Here is a 12,500-nt window from a genome sequence, read left to right as displayed (position 1 = left end):
GAGTTGTATGTGTGGTGCGCATCCTTTCAGGGCGTGAAGGAGGTGACATTGCTGGGCCAGAATGTGAACAGCTACAGGGACACATCGGAAGAGCAGTTCTGGGGTACGAGTCCCACCAAGCTGAGCCACGGCTTTAAGACGCTTTATCGAGCCAAACAGGGAGGTCTGCGTTTCTCTGACCTGCTGGACAGAATATCTCAGGTGGATCCCAATATGAGGGTCAGATTCACGTCACCACATCCAAAGGACTTCCCCGATGAGGTACATGAATCAATTCCGTCGTGTTGCATGAATAAGCGCGATATCAATTCACACACATGCGATCAAATTTCTAAATGAGAACTATTTTTTTCTTTTTATTTCTGTTGAAAACATTTGATTGATCACATGTCAAACGTTCCTTTTTTTTAGCAAACAAGACCTAAAACCACAAAAACAAAACATCAGTCTTATAACAAGTAAACCTATTAACTGGTGCTTAAAATTAGAGATGTCCAATAATATCGGTCCGCCGATATTATCGGCCGGTAAATGCTTTAAAATGTAATATCGGAAATTATCGGTATTGGTTTCAAAAAGTAAAATTTATGACTTTTTAAAACACCGCTGTGTACACAAAGAAGTACAGAGCGCCAATAAACCTCATTGGCACTGCCTTTGCATGCCGGCCCAGTCACATAATATCTACGGCTTTTCACACACACTCAAGTGAATGCAAGGCATACTTGATCAACAGCCATACAGGTCACACTGAGTGTGGCCGTATAAACAACTTTAACACTGTTACAAATATGCGCCACACTGTGAACCCACACCAAACAAGAATGACAAACACATTTCGGGAGAACATCCGCACCGTAACACAACATAAACACAACAGAACAAATACCAAGAACCCCTCTCAGCAGCACTAACTCTTCCGGGACGCTACAATATACACCCCCGCTAACACCAAACCCAACCTCTGGACTGAAGCTGTGTGCCTTCATTGTCTTTGTATCAGGATTATCTCAGGGAGAGCATGTCCCAAATTCCAAGCTGCTGTTTTGAGGCATGTTAAAAAATAATAATGCACTTTGTGACTTCAATAATAAATATGGCAGTGCCATGTTGGCACTTTTTTCCATAACTTGAGTTGATTTATTTTGGAAAACCTTGTTGCATTGTTTAATGCATCCAGCGGGGCATCACAACAAAATTAGGCATAATAATGTGTTAATTCCACGACTGTATGTATCGGTATCGGTTAATATCGGAATCGGTAATTAAGAGTTGGACAATATCGGATATTGGCAAAAAAGCCTTTATCGGACATCTCTACTTAAAATAGTATTTTTTTAAATCTGATTAATCACGCATTTGAATTTGGATTCATCATAGTTAATACAAAATTAGCATGTACACAAAATGAAGTTGCCTCGTAACGTTACTTGTTCCTTATCACATTTTGGACATTTTATGATAATTTTTACTATAAGATACCACTCCCCTGATATTAATATTAAAAAAAAACTGTGATTGTACGTAATCACATGGTCCTGAACATGGTGTGTATGTGGCAAAAAAAATGTTCCCAGATATTTTTTTGGGGTAAACATTAGGGCTGCGAATCTTTGGGTGTCCCACGATTCGATTCAAAATCGAGTCTTGGGGTCACGATTCGATTCAACGCGATTCTTGATTCAAAAACAATATTTTCCCGATTCAAAAGGATTCTCTGTTCATTCAATACATAGGATTTCAGCAGGATCTACCCCAGTCTGCTGACATGCAAGCAGAGTAGTAGATTTTTGTAAAAAGCTTTTATAATTGTAAAGGACAATGTTTTATCAACTGATTGCAATAATGTAAATTTGTTGTAACTATTAAATGAACCAAAAATATGACTTATTTTATCTTTGTGAAAATATTGGACACAGTGTGTTGTCAAGCTTATGAGATGCGATGCAAGTGTAAGCCACTGTGATACTATTGTTCTTTTTTTAAATTTTTTTTATAAATATCTAATGATAATGTCAATGAGGGATTTTTAATCACTGCTATGTTGAAATTGTAACTAATATTGATACTGTTGTTGATAATATTCATTTTTGTTTCACTACTTTTGGTTTGTTCTGTCTCGTGTTTGTGTCTCCTCTCAATTGCTCTGTTTATTGCAGTTCTGAGTGTTGCTGGGTCGGGTTTGGTTTTGGAATTGGATTGCATTGTTATGGTATTGCTGTGTATTGTTTTGTTGGATTGATTAATTAAATTTTTTTTTGATTTTTTTGAAAAATGAGCATCGATTCTGAATCGCACAACGTGAGAATCGCGATTCGAATTCGAATCGATTTTTTCCCACATTCCTAGTAAACATGTTCACCCATGTCGCCTGAAGATTGATGACCTTTATGAAACATTTTTTTGTCCATGTGTAGGTTTTGCATTTGATCGCAGAGAGGGGAAACATTTGTAAACAGATCCATCTTCCGGTTCAGAGTGGCAGCAGTCAGGTCTTGAAAGCTATGCGCCGTGGGTAAGAAAGGCTCGCAGTATTGTGTAAGAAATGTTGCGGCTTAACATTTCAGTATTTGATTTGATTGACAGCTACACAAGAGAGGCATACCTCGAGCTAGTCCAGAACATCAGGAGTATTATTCCAGGTAAGCTTTTTCTTTTCTTTTCTTTTTACACATTTTTCATTCTTTATCCATCACCGACTTCTTCCAACAGTCCAAAAAACATGTATTTCAGAACACATATTATATAACCACATTTTTGCTTGTGTTTTGGCCTTTTATCCAGACACAAACCAAGATGTTTGTCCCTCAATAACTTAACTTTTAGACAAAAAATTTAAAAAAAAGAAGCTTTGGTCTCAGCATTTGTGTATGGTAGGGGTGTAACGGTACACAAACATTTTGGTCTGGTACGTACCTCGGTTTAAAGGTCACGGTTCGGTTCATTTTCGGTACAGTAAGAAAACAACAAAATATACATTTTTTGGTTATTTATTTACCAAATTTGAAAAATCTTCCAGCAAAAATATTCTTCTTAGTGGAATATTTGATGTGAAGTAATCGGAACCTTGGATAGGTCAATAATTGATAATAACATTGATTTTGATTCAATATTATGTTTTGAGCAATGACAGTTTGAAAGAAAAAAAAAACAGCTTTGTTTTATTAGTCAACATTGCAACTTTTTCTAAATTACATTTAACCTTTAAGCTTTTTTATTTCACTTTTGTTATGTTTTTGTTTATTTTAATAGTATTTTTAGAATGTGCCGTGGGTAGAGATGTCCGATAAATGCGTTAAAATGTAATATCGGAAATTATAAGTATCGTTTTTTTTATTATCGGTATCGTTTTTTATTTATTTTTTATTTTTATTTTTTTTAAATTAAATCAACATAAAAAACACAAGATACACTTAGAATTAGTGCACCAACCCAAAAAACCTTCCTCCCCCATTTACACTCATTCACACAAAATTGTTGTTTCTTTCTGTTATTAATATTCTGGTTCCTACATTATATATCAATATATATCAATACAGTCTGCAAGGGATACAGTCCGTAAGCACACATGATTGTGCGTGCTGCTGGTCCACTAATAGTACTAACCTTTAACAGTTAATTTGACTCATTTTCATTAATTGCTAGTTTCTATGTAACTGTTTTTATATTGTTTTACTTTCTTTTTTTATTCAAGAAAATGTTTTTAATTTATTTATCTTATTTTCCATCCATCCATCCATCTTCTTCCGCTTATCCGAGGTCGGGTCACGGGGGCAGCAGCCTAAGCAGGGAAGCCCAGACTTCCCTCTCCCCAGCCACTTCGTCCAGCTCTTCCAGTGGGACCCCGAGGCGTTCCCAGGCCAGCCGGGAGACATAGTCTTCCCAACGTGTCCTGGGTCTTCCCCGCGGCCTCCTACCGGTCGGACGTGCCCTAAACACCTCCCTAGGGAGGCGTTTGGGTGGCATCCTGACCAGATGCCCGAACCACCTCATCTGGCTCCTCTCGATGTGGAGGAGCAGCGGCTTTACTTTGAGCTCCTCCCGGATGGCAGAGCTTCTCACCCTATCTCTAAGGGAGAGCCCCGCCACCCGGTGGAGGAAACTCATTTCGGCCGCTTGTACCCGTGATCTTGTCCTTTCGGTCATAACCCAAAGCTCATGACCATAGGTGAGGATGGGAACGTAGATCGACCGGTAAATTGAGAGCTTTGCCTTCCGGCTCAGCTCCTTCTTCACCACAACGGATCGATACAGCGTCCGCATTACTGAAGACGCAGCACCGATCCGCCTGTCGATCTCACGATCCACTCTTCCCTCACTCGTGAACAAGACTCCGAGGTACTTGAACTCCTCCACTTTAATTTATTTATCTTATTTTATGTTATAAAATTTTTTTAAAAGTACCTTATCTTCACCATACCTAGTTGTCCAAATTAGGCATAATAATGTGTTAATTCCACGACTGTATATATCGGTTGATATCGGTATCGGTAATTAAAGAGTTGGACAATATCGGAATATCGGATATCGGCAAAAAGCCATTATCGGACATCCCTAGCCGTGGGCCTTTAAAATATTAGCTGTTGGCCGCAAATGGCCTCCGGGGCACACTTTTGACACCCCTGCTATAGATAATGAAAAATTAAATCTGATAAATCTATGGATAAAAAGCAGAGCCTGGCGACGCAAGAGCGTTTATCATAACTCTCTTGCTCTCTCTGTCTCTGCCCCTCCCTCACGAATGCTGCTGCGTGCACAATTTGTTTTGTTTTTAACCCCTTCTTAACCCTGAACGTACATTGAAAATACACGCAACCCCAACTCAAAATGCCGGACATTTTGAGTAAACAATGCACTGCCGTGTGTTGTGCCTCGGTGTGCATTGTTTACACAACGTGCGTTACGCTACTTAATATGTCCGTGTGGAAACTCGTTCGGTACACCTCCGAACCGAACCGGAACCCCCGTACCGAAACGGTTCAATACAAATACACGTACCGTTACACCCTTACTCATGACACATTATCTGTATGTAATATTGGCTGCATTTCAGATAGTTGTTTGTGTGTCACATTGTTCCAGACCACAGCAAACATTACCTAGCTTGCCAAAGATTGTAATACATCTATTAAAAGAAGACAGCCTGCCGTTTCCTTTAACTTGGACACACACATCTATACCTTTGGCATACCTGCCAACTACTCCGGTTTTCCCGTAATTAGTACGGTTTTCATCAACCTATTCTGGGTTACGGTTGCAGTGATAAAAAATACTATTTTTCATTAATTAAAAACCTTTTTTTCTTTTTTTTAAGTTTTATTCACGAAATCGCGTAACAACAATGACAATCGACACTGCTTCCCGTAACTTCCTATCGAGCCATTCCGAATGCCATGTGCGAGGCTATTTATAGCACCGCTGCCAAGCACGAGGCACCAGTTGCCATTGTTTCCAAACGAGCGAACGATCATGGAATCAGCCGGGGAAAAATCGCATACGAGTCTTAAACCGAAAAGAAAACTGCAGTCATTCCGTGAAGAATATTCAAAAGCCTATCCGGGAATAATTATCCGTTCCAAAAAGGGTGAAAACTACGCGAATTGCACCTTGTGCAGACAAGATTTTTCGATCGGACACGGAGGAATTAGCGATGTAAAAGACCACGTTGGGACAAAAAAACACAAGTCCAATGCCGTTGCTAGCGATACAAGTGGAAAACTTTCAACGTTTTTCGTCGCCCAAACAGATTCTTTGGATGTGATAAATGCCGAAGTTTTATTTACGGAGGCAATAATTGAGCAAACAAAAAGGTAATGACACCAATGTTATCTATTGGAATTGTTTAGTACTGTTATACTGTTAAAAGTGTTTATACTATTTATGCTTTCAAGTCCAAGTTGAAGAAATCTTGTTAAATGTTGACAGCATAACTACCAAAATACAGAAGTATGTCCTTAATATTTTTGCAGTGCTATTTCTGTTGAAAAGTTAAAATGATTACATTAGAGATGTGATGTGCCACTTTTCAAGTGTCTGATGGCTTAAATTAATTTTCATTAATTTTTCATATTTTGAATTCTTTTGAAAGGCTTACAAAAAAACTACATTTGAATTGTAATTCCATGCTATTGACAGGACTATTAATTTTAATGAAGTTAGCTTACCATGTTTACAGTATGATAATTGTGATAGAAATGTGAATTTTAGGCACAGAATATTTTTTACAATTGAACAAGGCAGTAGATTATACAAGCTTGGACAGAAAGGTAATAATGACACCAATATTTTTTTTAATGGAATTGTTTAGTACTGTTTTACCATTTGTTTACTGTAAAAAGTGTTTATACTGTTTATACTTTCAATTAACAAATTGAAGTCTTGTGAAAGGTTGACAGGATAACTGGCATTAACTGTCAAAATAATTTTAAACTATTGAAGTTAGCTTACAGAATAAACATGTCAATCAACCCATATGATTTTTGCTGTAATATTTTTGTTTTGAAAAGTCACTGTGACTGATAGAAAAGTGATGGTTTTAGCAACATTTTAACCTGTCTGAATGCTAATAATCATTTTGCATCGGGGGGCGAAGGAACCCCCCACCAGGACTTTGTCCTGGACCTACCGGGGCCTGCGGCCCCTGGACCCTGGCTACTAGGTTTTTCTGATTTCAAAAGTTGGCAGGTATGCTTTGGCCATTAAAAGCCAGTAATTTCCAGGAGTTGTCTCACCTTCTGAGTAGCCTCTGATTTACTAATGGTTTCTAATGTAAACATGTTTACAATAAATATTAAATTTCAACATTTCTGTCAACGAAGATTTGCTTCAGCCTGCGACACATAGTCATTTTGATAGTAGGCTATTATAGCTAATATAGACACTTACGTCATGTGGTGCCTTCATTACAAGACTTATAAATGGCTTTTCATTTTTTGCGTCTCCAGACAGATTTGTTTTTTGTATTTTTGGTCCAATATGGCTCTTTCAACATTTTGGGTTGCCGACCCCCGATTTAACCTAACATGCATGTAGGGCTGTAACTAACGATTAATTTGATAATCGATTAATCTGTCGATTATTACTTTGATTAATCGATTAATAATCGGATAAAAGAAACAAACTACATTTCTATCCTTTCCAGTATTTTATTGAAAAAAACAGCATACTGGCACCATACTTATTTTGATTATTGTTTCTCAGCTGTTTGTACATGTTGCAGTTTATAAATAAAGGTTTATAAAAAAATGCCTCTGTGCATGCGCATAGCATAGATCCAACAAATTGATGACTAAATTAATCGCCAACAATTTTTATAATCGATTTTAATCGATTTAATCGATTAGTTGTTGCAGCCCTACATGCATGTTTACTTGAACCGTACCGAATGTTAATATGCACCCTTTCAGAGAGCATTCTAAATACAGCAACAATTCACATTTGCATATTCTGTTTTTATACTTGAGCTAACTACTTTGCTTGTGTGCGTCAGAGGTTAGTCTCAGCAGTGACTTCATCTCAGGCTTCTGCGGTGAGACGGAGGAAGACCACCAGCAGACTTTGTCACTTATCAGAGAAGTGGGCTACAACATAGGGTTCCTCTTTGCCTACAGTATGAGAAAGGTGAGTAATTCCTAAAAATAGAAGCACTGTAAATGAATTTGTAAATAAATTAATAAAAAATAAATAAATAAATAAATAAATAAATTATTAATTAATTAATACATTATTCAGAATGATTCGATGAGTGCACCAGATTTAGTTAACAGCTAATTTTGATCACCAGTCCTTAATTTGACACCACCTGTCATACATTGGAGAAAATAAATGACACAACGACTAGAAACTAGAGATGTCCAATAATATTATATATTATCGGCCAATAAATGCTTCAAAATGTAATATCGGAAATTATCTGTATCGGTTTCAACCTCCCGATTTTCCCGGGAGACTCCCGAATTTCAGTGCCCCTCCCGAAAATCTCCCGGGGCAACAATTCTCCCGAATTTCTCCCGATTTCCACCCGGACAACATTATTGGGGGCGTGCCTTACAGGCACTGCCTTTAACGTCCTCTACAACCTGTTGTCGCGTCCGCTTTTTCTCCATACAAACAGCGAGCCGGCCCAGTCACATAATATATGCGGCTTTAACACACACACACAAGTGAATGCAATCAAACTTGATCAACAGCCATACAGGTCACACTGAGGGTGGCCGTATAAACAACTTTAACACTGTTACAAATATGCGCCACACTGTGAACCCACACCAAACAAGAACGACAAACACATTTCGGGAGAACATCCGCACCGTAACACAACAGAACAAATACCCAGAACCCCTTGCAGCACTAACTCTTCTGGGACGCTACAATATACACCCCCCGCTACCACCAAACCCTGCTACCCCCCAACCCCTGTAGCTGTTGTTTAAAAATAAATAAAAATAAACATGCACTTTGTGAAAGTCAAAGTATAGTATTTCTCATAGTTCTAGTGGGTTATCAGGATTATCTTAGGGAGAGCATGTCCCAAATTCCAAGCTGTTTTGAGGCATGTTAAAAAAATAATGCACTTTGTGACTTCAATAATAAATATGGCAGTGCCATGTTGGTACTTTTTTCCATAACTGGAGTTAAAGTGGTTCTCTTATTTTGGAAAACCTTGTTTTTGATTGATTTATTGAAACTTGTATTAGTAGATTGCACAGTACAGTACATATTCCGTACAATTGACCACTAAATGGAAACACCCGAATAAGTTTTTCAACTTGTTTAAGTCGGGGTCCACGTTAATCAATTCATGGTAAAGTTACATTGTTTAATACATCCAGCGGGGCATCACAACAAAATTAGGCATAATAATGTGTTAATTCCACAACTGTTTATATCGGAATCGATAATTAAGAGTTGGACAATATCGGATATCGGCAAAAAAGCAATTATCGGACATCTCCACTAAAAACAATGAAATTATGGCTTATAAAATGACAAGTATTCACATAGAAAACAATACAACACTAAGCAGCAACATATACAAAAAACACCTCATCTCACAATCACTCGTTATTCAAAAGGAGACCCAGAGTCAAACTGGAAAATTATTCTCAGCGATTCGCTTTTTCCTGGTGTTGTTATGTTACAGCCTTATTCCATAATGATATAAATGCGTCCTCAAAATTCTACACACAATACCTCCATTCCAAGTCATACCGTAGACCAGGGGTGCTCACAGTTTTTCTGCAGGCGAGCTACTTTTCAATTGATCAAGTCGTGGGGATCTACCTCATTCATATATATATCATTTATATTTACTTATTTATGAAATATATGTTTTTGTTAACAAGTTAAAGGTGTATAATGATAATGCAAGCATGTTTAACACATATAGTTAATATTGTTAATACATTAAAGGTGTTTAATGATAATACAAGTATGTTTAATACATATAGTTAATATTGTTAACAAGTTAAAGGTGTTTAAAGATAATGCAAGCATGTTTAACACATATAGTTAATATTGTTAACAAGTTAAAGGTGGTTAAAAATAATACAAGCATGTTTAACACAAATAGTTGATATTGTTAACAACTTAAAGGTGGTTAAAGATAATACAAGCATGTTTAACACATATAGTTAATATTGTTAACAACTTAAAGGTGGTTAAAGATAATGCAAGCATGTTTAACACATATAGTTAATATTGTTAACAAGTTAAAGGCGGTTAAAGATAATACAAGCATGTTTAACACATATAGATTCCTTTCTTTCATGAAGACAAGAATATAAGTTGGTGTATTACCTGATTGTGATGACTTGCATTGATTGGAATCAGACAGTGGTGATGATAACGTCCGCATTTTCGAATGGAGAAGAAAAAAAGTCCTCCTTTCTGTCCAATACCACATGAAAGTGGTTGGTTTTTGGCATCTTATTTGTCCAGCTTCCGTACTCCTTTGTATACACTTTACAAGAAATACATTGTCGGCAAACTCCGTAGCTTGCTAGCTTGTGCACGCCAGCTTTCTGAGACTCTTATTTTGGTAGCGCAGGCAGGATGAAGCAGAGCTTTTATTGTGCAACTGTGCAGTCGGTCTTTGGAGTTTTGACGACAGGTACGGCGCCAGAGTCTGTTGAAATAAAGTGTTTCTCGTCTTCCAGTCGGTAATTTTAATGAGCTGGCAGCAGCCAGCGTCATCTCAGAAGACCCTCGGGTGCCGTGAATGTCAATCAAGTGACGTAAGTGACGTCATAGTGAAGATTTATGATCGCTCATTTTTAGGACTATTTTTTTAATGCTTGGCTGGTGATCGACTGACACACCCTCCGAGATCGACCGGTAGATCGCGATCGACGTATTGAGCACCCCTGCCTTAGACTATAAAAATGGGACCCATTACCTCCCTGCTTGGCACTCAGCATTAAGGGTTGGAATTGGGCGTTAAATCAACGCTGGTGCTCACTGCTCCCCTCACCTCCCAGGGGGTGATCAAGGGTGATGGGTCAAATGCAGAGAATAATTTCGCCACACCTAGTGTGTGTGTGACTGTCATTGGTACTTTACTTTACTTTACTTTATGATAATATGAGAAGTTTATTTTTTTTTAAATTTGCAAATTTAAACTATTACAATGATACACAGGTACTTAAGTAGTACAGTGTTTTATTGTTGAACTACCTATATGGTGTGCTATATACGTAATATATTTTACAATTCTAGTTCAGTCTATGTTGGCAACACTGGTTGCGCAATAACCAATGCAAAGAAAAAAAAATATTGTAATTTTATTTCAGTTTTTCCATTTGACTGCTCTCATGTGGTTGTCCAACCTAGAAAACCCACGCCTTCCATTCCCTTCAAGACGACGTGCCAGTTGCGGTAAAGCAACACAGGCTGGAGGAGTGCATCAGTGCGTTCAGGCAGGAAGCCGCAAAAATCAACGCTGCTCTTGTTGGCAGCACACAGCTTGTCCTGGTGGAGGGGGTGAGTACTGCAGTCTGCATTTAACCAGAGGGTTCGGTATTTTCACTATCACGTCACCCCCTGGCTGTCGCTCACGGGTGGGAATTGTAACGTGATTCATGATATGATGTTTTGTCATTGGTGACAATAAAATACAATTCAGCGATAATATATTATAATATTTATACTTGTTCTTGCACTTCAATAAGTAATTGTGAAACAATTGTTTTTCTAAAAAAAACAATATAACAGTTAATGCACATACAAAACCATTGAAGTTGGCACGTTGGGTAATTTGTAAATAAAAACAGAATACAATGATTTGCAAATCCTTTTAAACTTATATTCAATTGAATAGACTGCAAAGACAAGATATTTAATGTTCGAACTGAGAAACGTAATTTTCTTTTGCAAATATACATTAACTTAGAATTTAATGGCAGCAAAAAAGTTGGCACAGGGGCATTTTTACCACTGTGTTACATGGCCTTTCCTTTTAACAACACTCAGTAAACGTTTGGGAACTGAGGAGACCAATTTTTGAAGCTCTTCAGGTGGCATTCGTTCACATTCTTGCTTGATGTACAGCTTAAGTTGTTCAACAGTCTGGGGTCTCCGTTGTGGTATTTTAGGCTTCATAATGCACCACACATTTTTACTGGGAGACAGGTCTGGACTACAGGCAGGCCAGTCTAGTACCCACACTCTTTTACTATGAAGCCACGCTGTTGTAACATGTGGCTTGCTGAAATAAGCAGGGGCGTCCATGATAACATTGCTTGGATGGCAATATATGTTGCTCCAAAACTTGTATGTACCTTTCAGCATTAATGGTGCCTTCACAGATGTGTAAGTTACCTATGCTTTGGGCACTAATACACCCCCATACCATCACAGATGCTGGCTTTTGAACTTTGCGCCTAGAACAATCCGGATGGTTCGTTTCTTCTTTGTTCCGGAGGGCACGACGTGCACAGTTTCCAAAAACAATTTGAAATGTAGACTCGTCAGACCACAGAACACTTTTCCACTTTGCATCAGTCCATCTTAGATGAGCTTGGGCCCAGTGAAGCCGGCGGCGTTTCTGGGTGTTGTTGATAAATGGCTTTCGCTTTGCATAGTAGAGTTTTAACTTGCACTTACAGATGTAGCGACGAACTGTAGTTACTGACAGTGGTTTTGTAAAGTGCTCCTGAGCCCATGTGGTGATATCCTTTACACACTGATGTCGCTTTTTGATGCAGTAACGCCTGAGGGATCGAAGGTCTGTAATATCATTGCTTACATGCAGTGATTTCTCCAAATTTTCTGAACCTTTTGATGATTTTACACACTTTAAATGGCCCATGTGGTGATATCATTTACACACTGATGTCGTGTTTGATGCAGTACCGCCTAAGGGATAGAGGGTCACGGGCATTCAATGTTGTTTTTCAGCCTTGCTGCTTACGTGCAGTGATTTCTCCAGATTCTCTGAACCTTTTGATGATATTACAAACTGTAGATGGTGAAATCCCTAAATTTCTTGCAATAGTTTGTTG

General features: G+C 38.1%; 1 protein-coding gene across 2 annotated transcripts in view; it reads left to right on the top strand.

The window, feature by feature from the left end:
* cdk5rap1 (CDK5 regulatory subunit associated protein 1) overlaps positions 1–12,500 on the top strand; it is a 47,640-nt gene that overhangs the window by 29,641 nt on the left and 5,499 nt on the right. For both annotated transcript variants that reach the window (XM_061923987.1, XM_061923986.2), the window contains 5 exons: positions 31–261; positions 2,418–2,515; positions 2,587–2,642; positions 7,490–7,620; positions 10,831–10,980. In XM_061923987.1, the coding sequence (XP_061779971.1) occupies positions 31–261; positions 2,418–2,515; positions 2,587–2,642; positions 7,490–7,620; positions 10,831–10,980 (666 nt within the window). The remainder of the gene's footprint in view (positions 1–30; positions 262–2,417; positions 2,516–2,586; positions 2,643–7,489; positions 7,621–10,830; positions 10,981–12,500) is intronic.

Source organism: Nerophis lumbriciformis, linkage group LG28 (assembly GCF_033978685.3).
Source record: "Nerophis lumbriciformis linkage group LG28, RoL_Nlum_v2.1, whole genome shotgun sequence".
NCBI classification, from domain to species: Eukaryota; Metazoa; Chordata; class Actinopteri; order Syngnathiformes; family Syngnathidae; genus Nerophis; species Nerophis lumbriciformis.
Note: the sequence above shows the minus strand (reverse complement) of the source record. Positions and strands in the feature narration are given on the sequence as shown.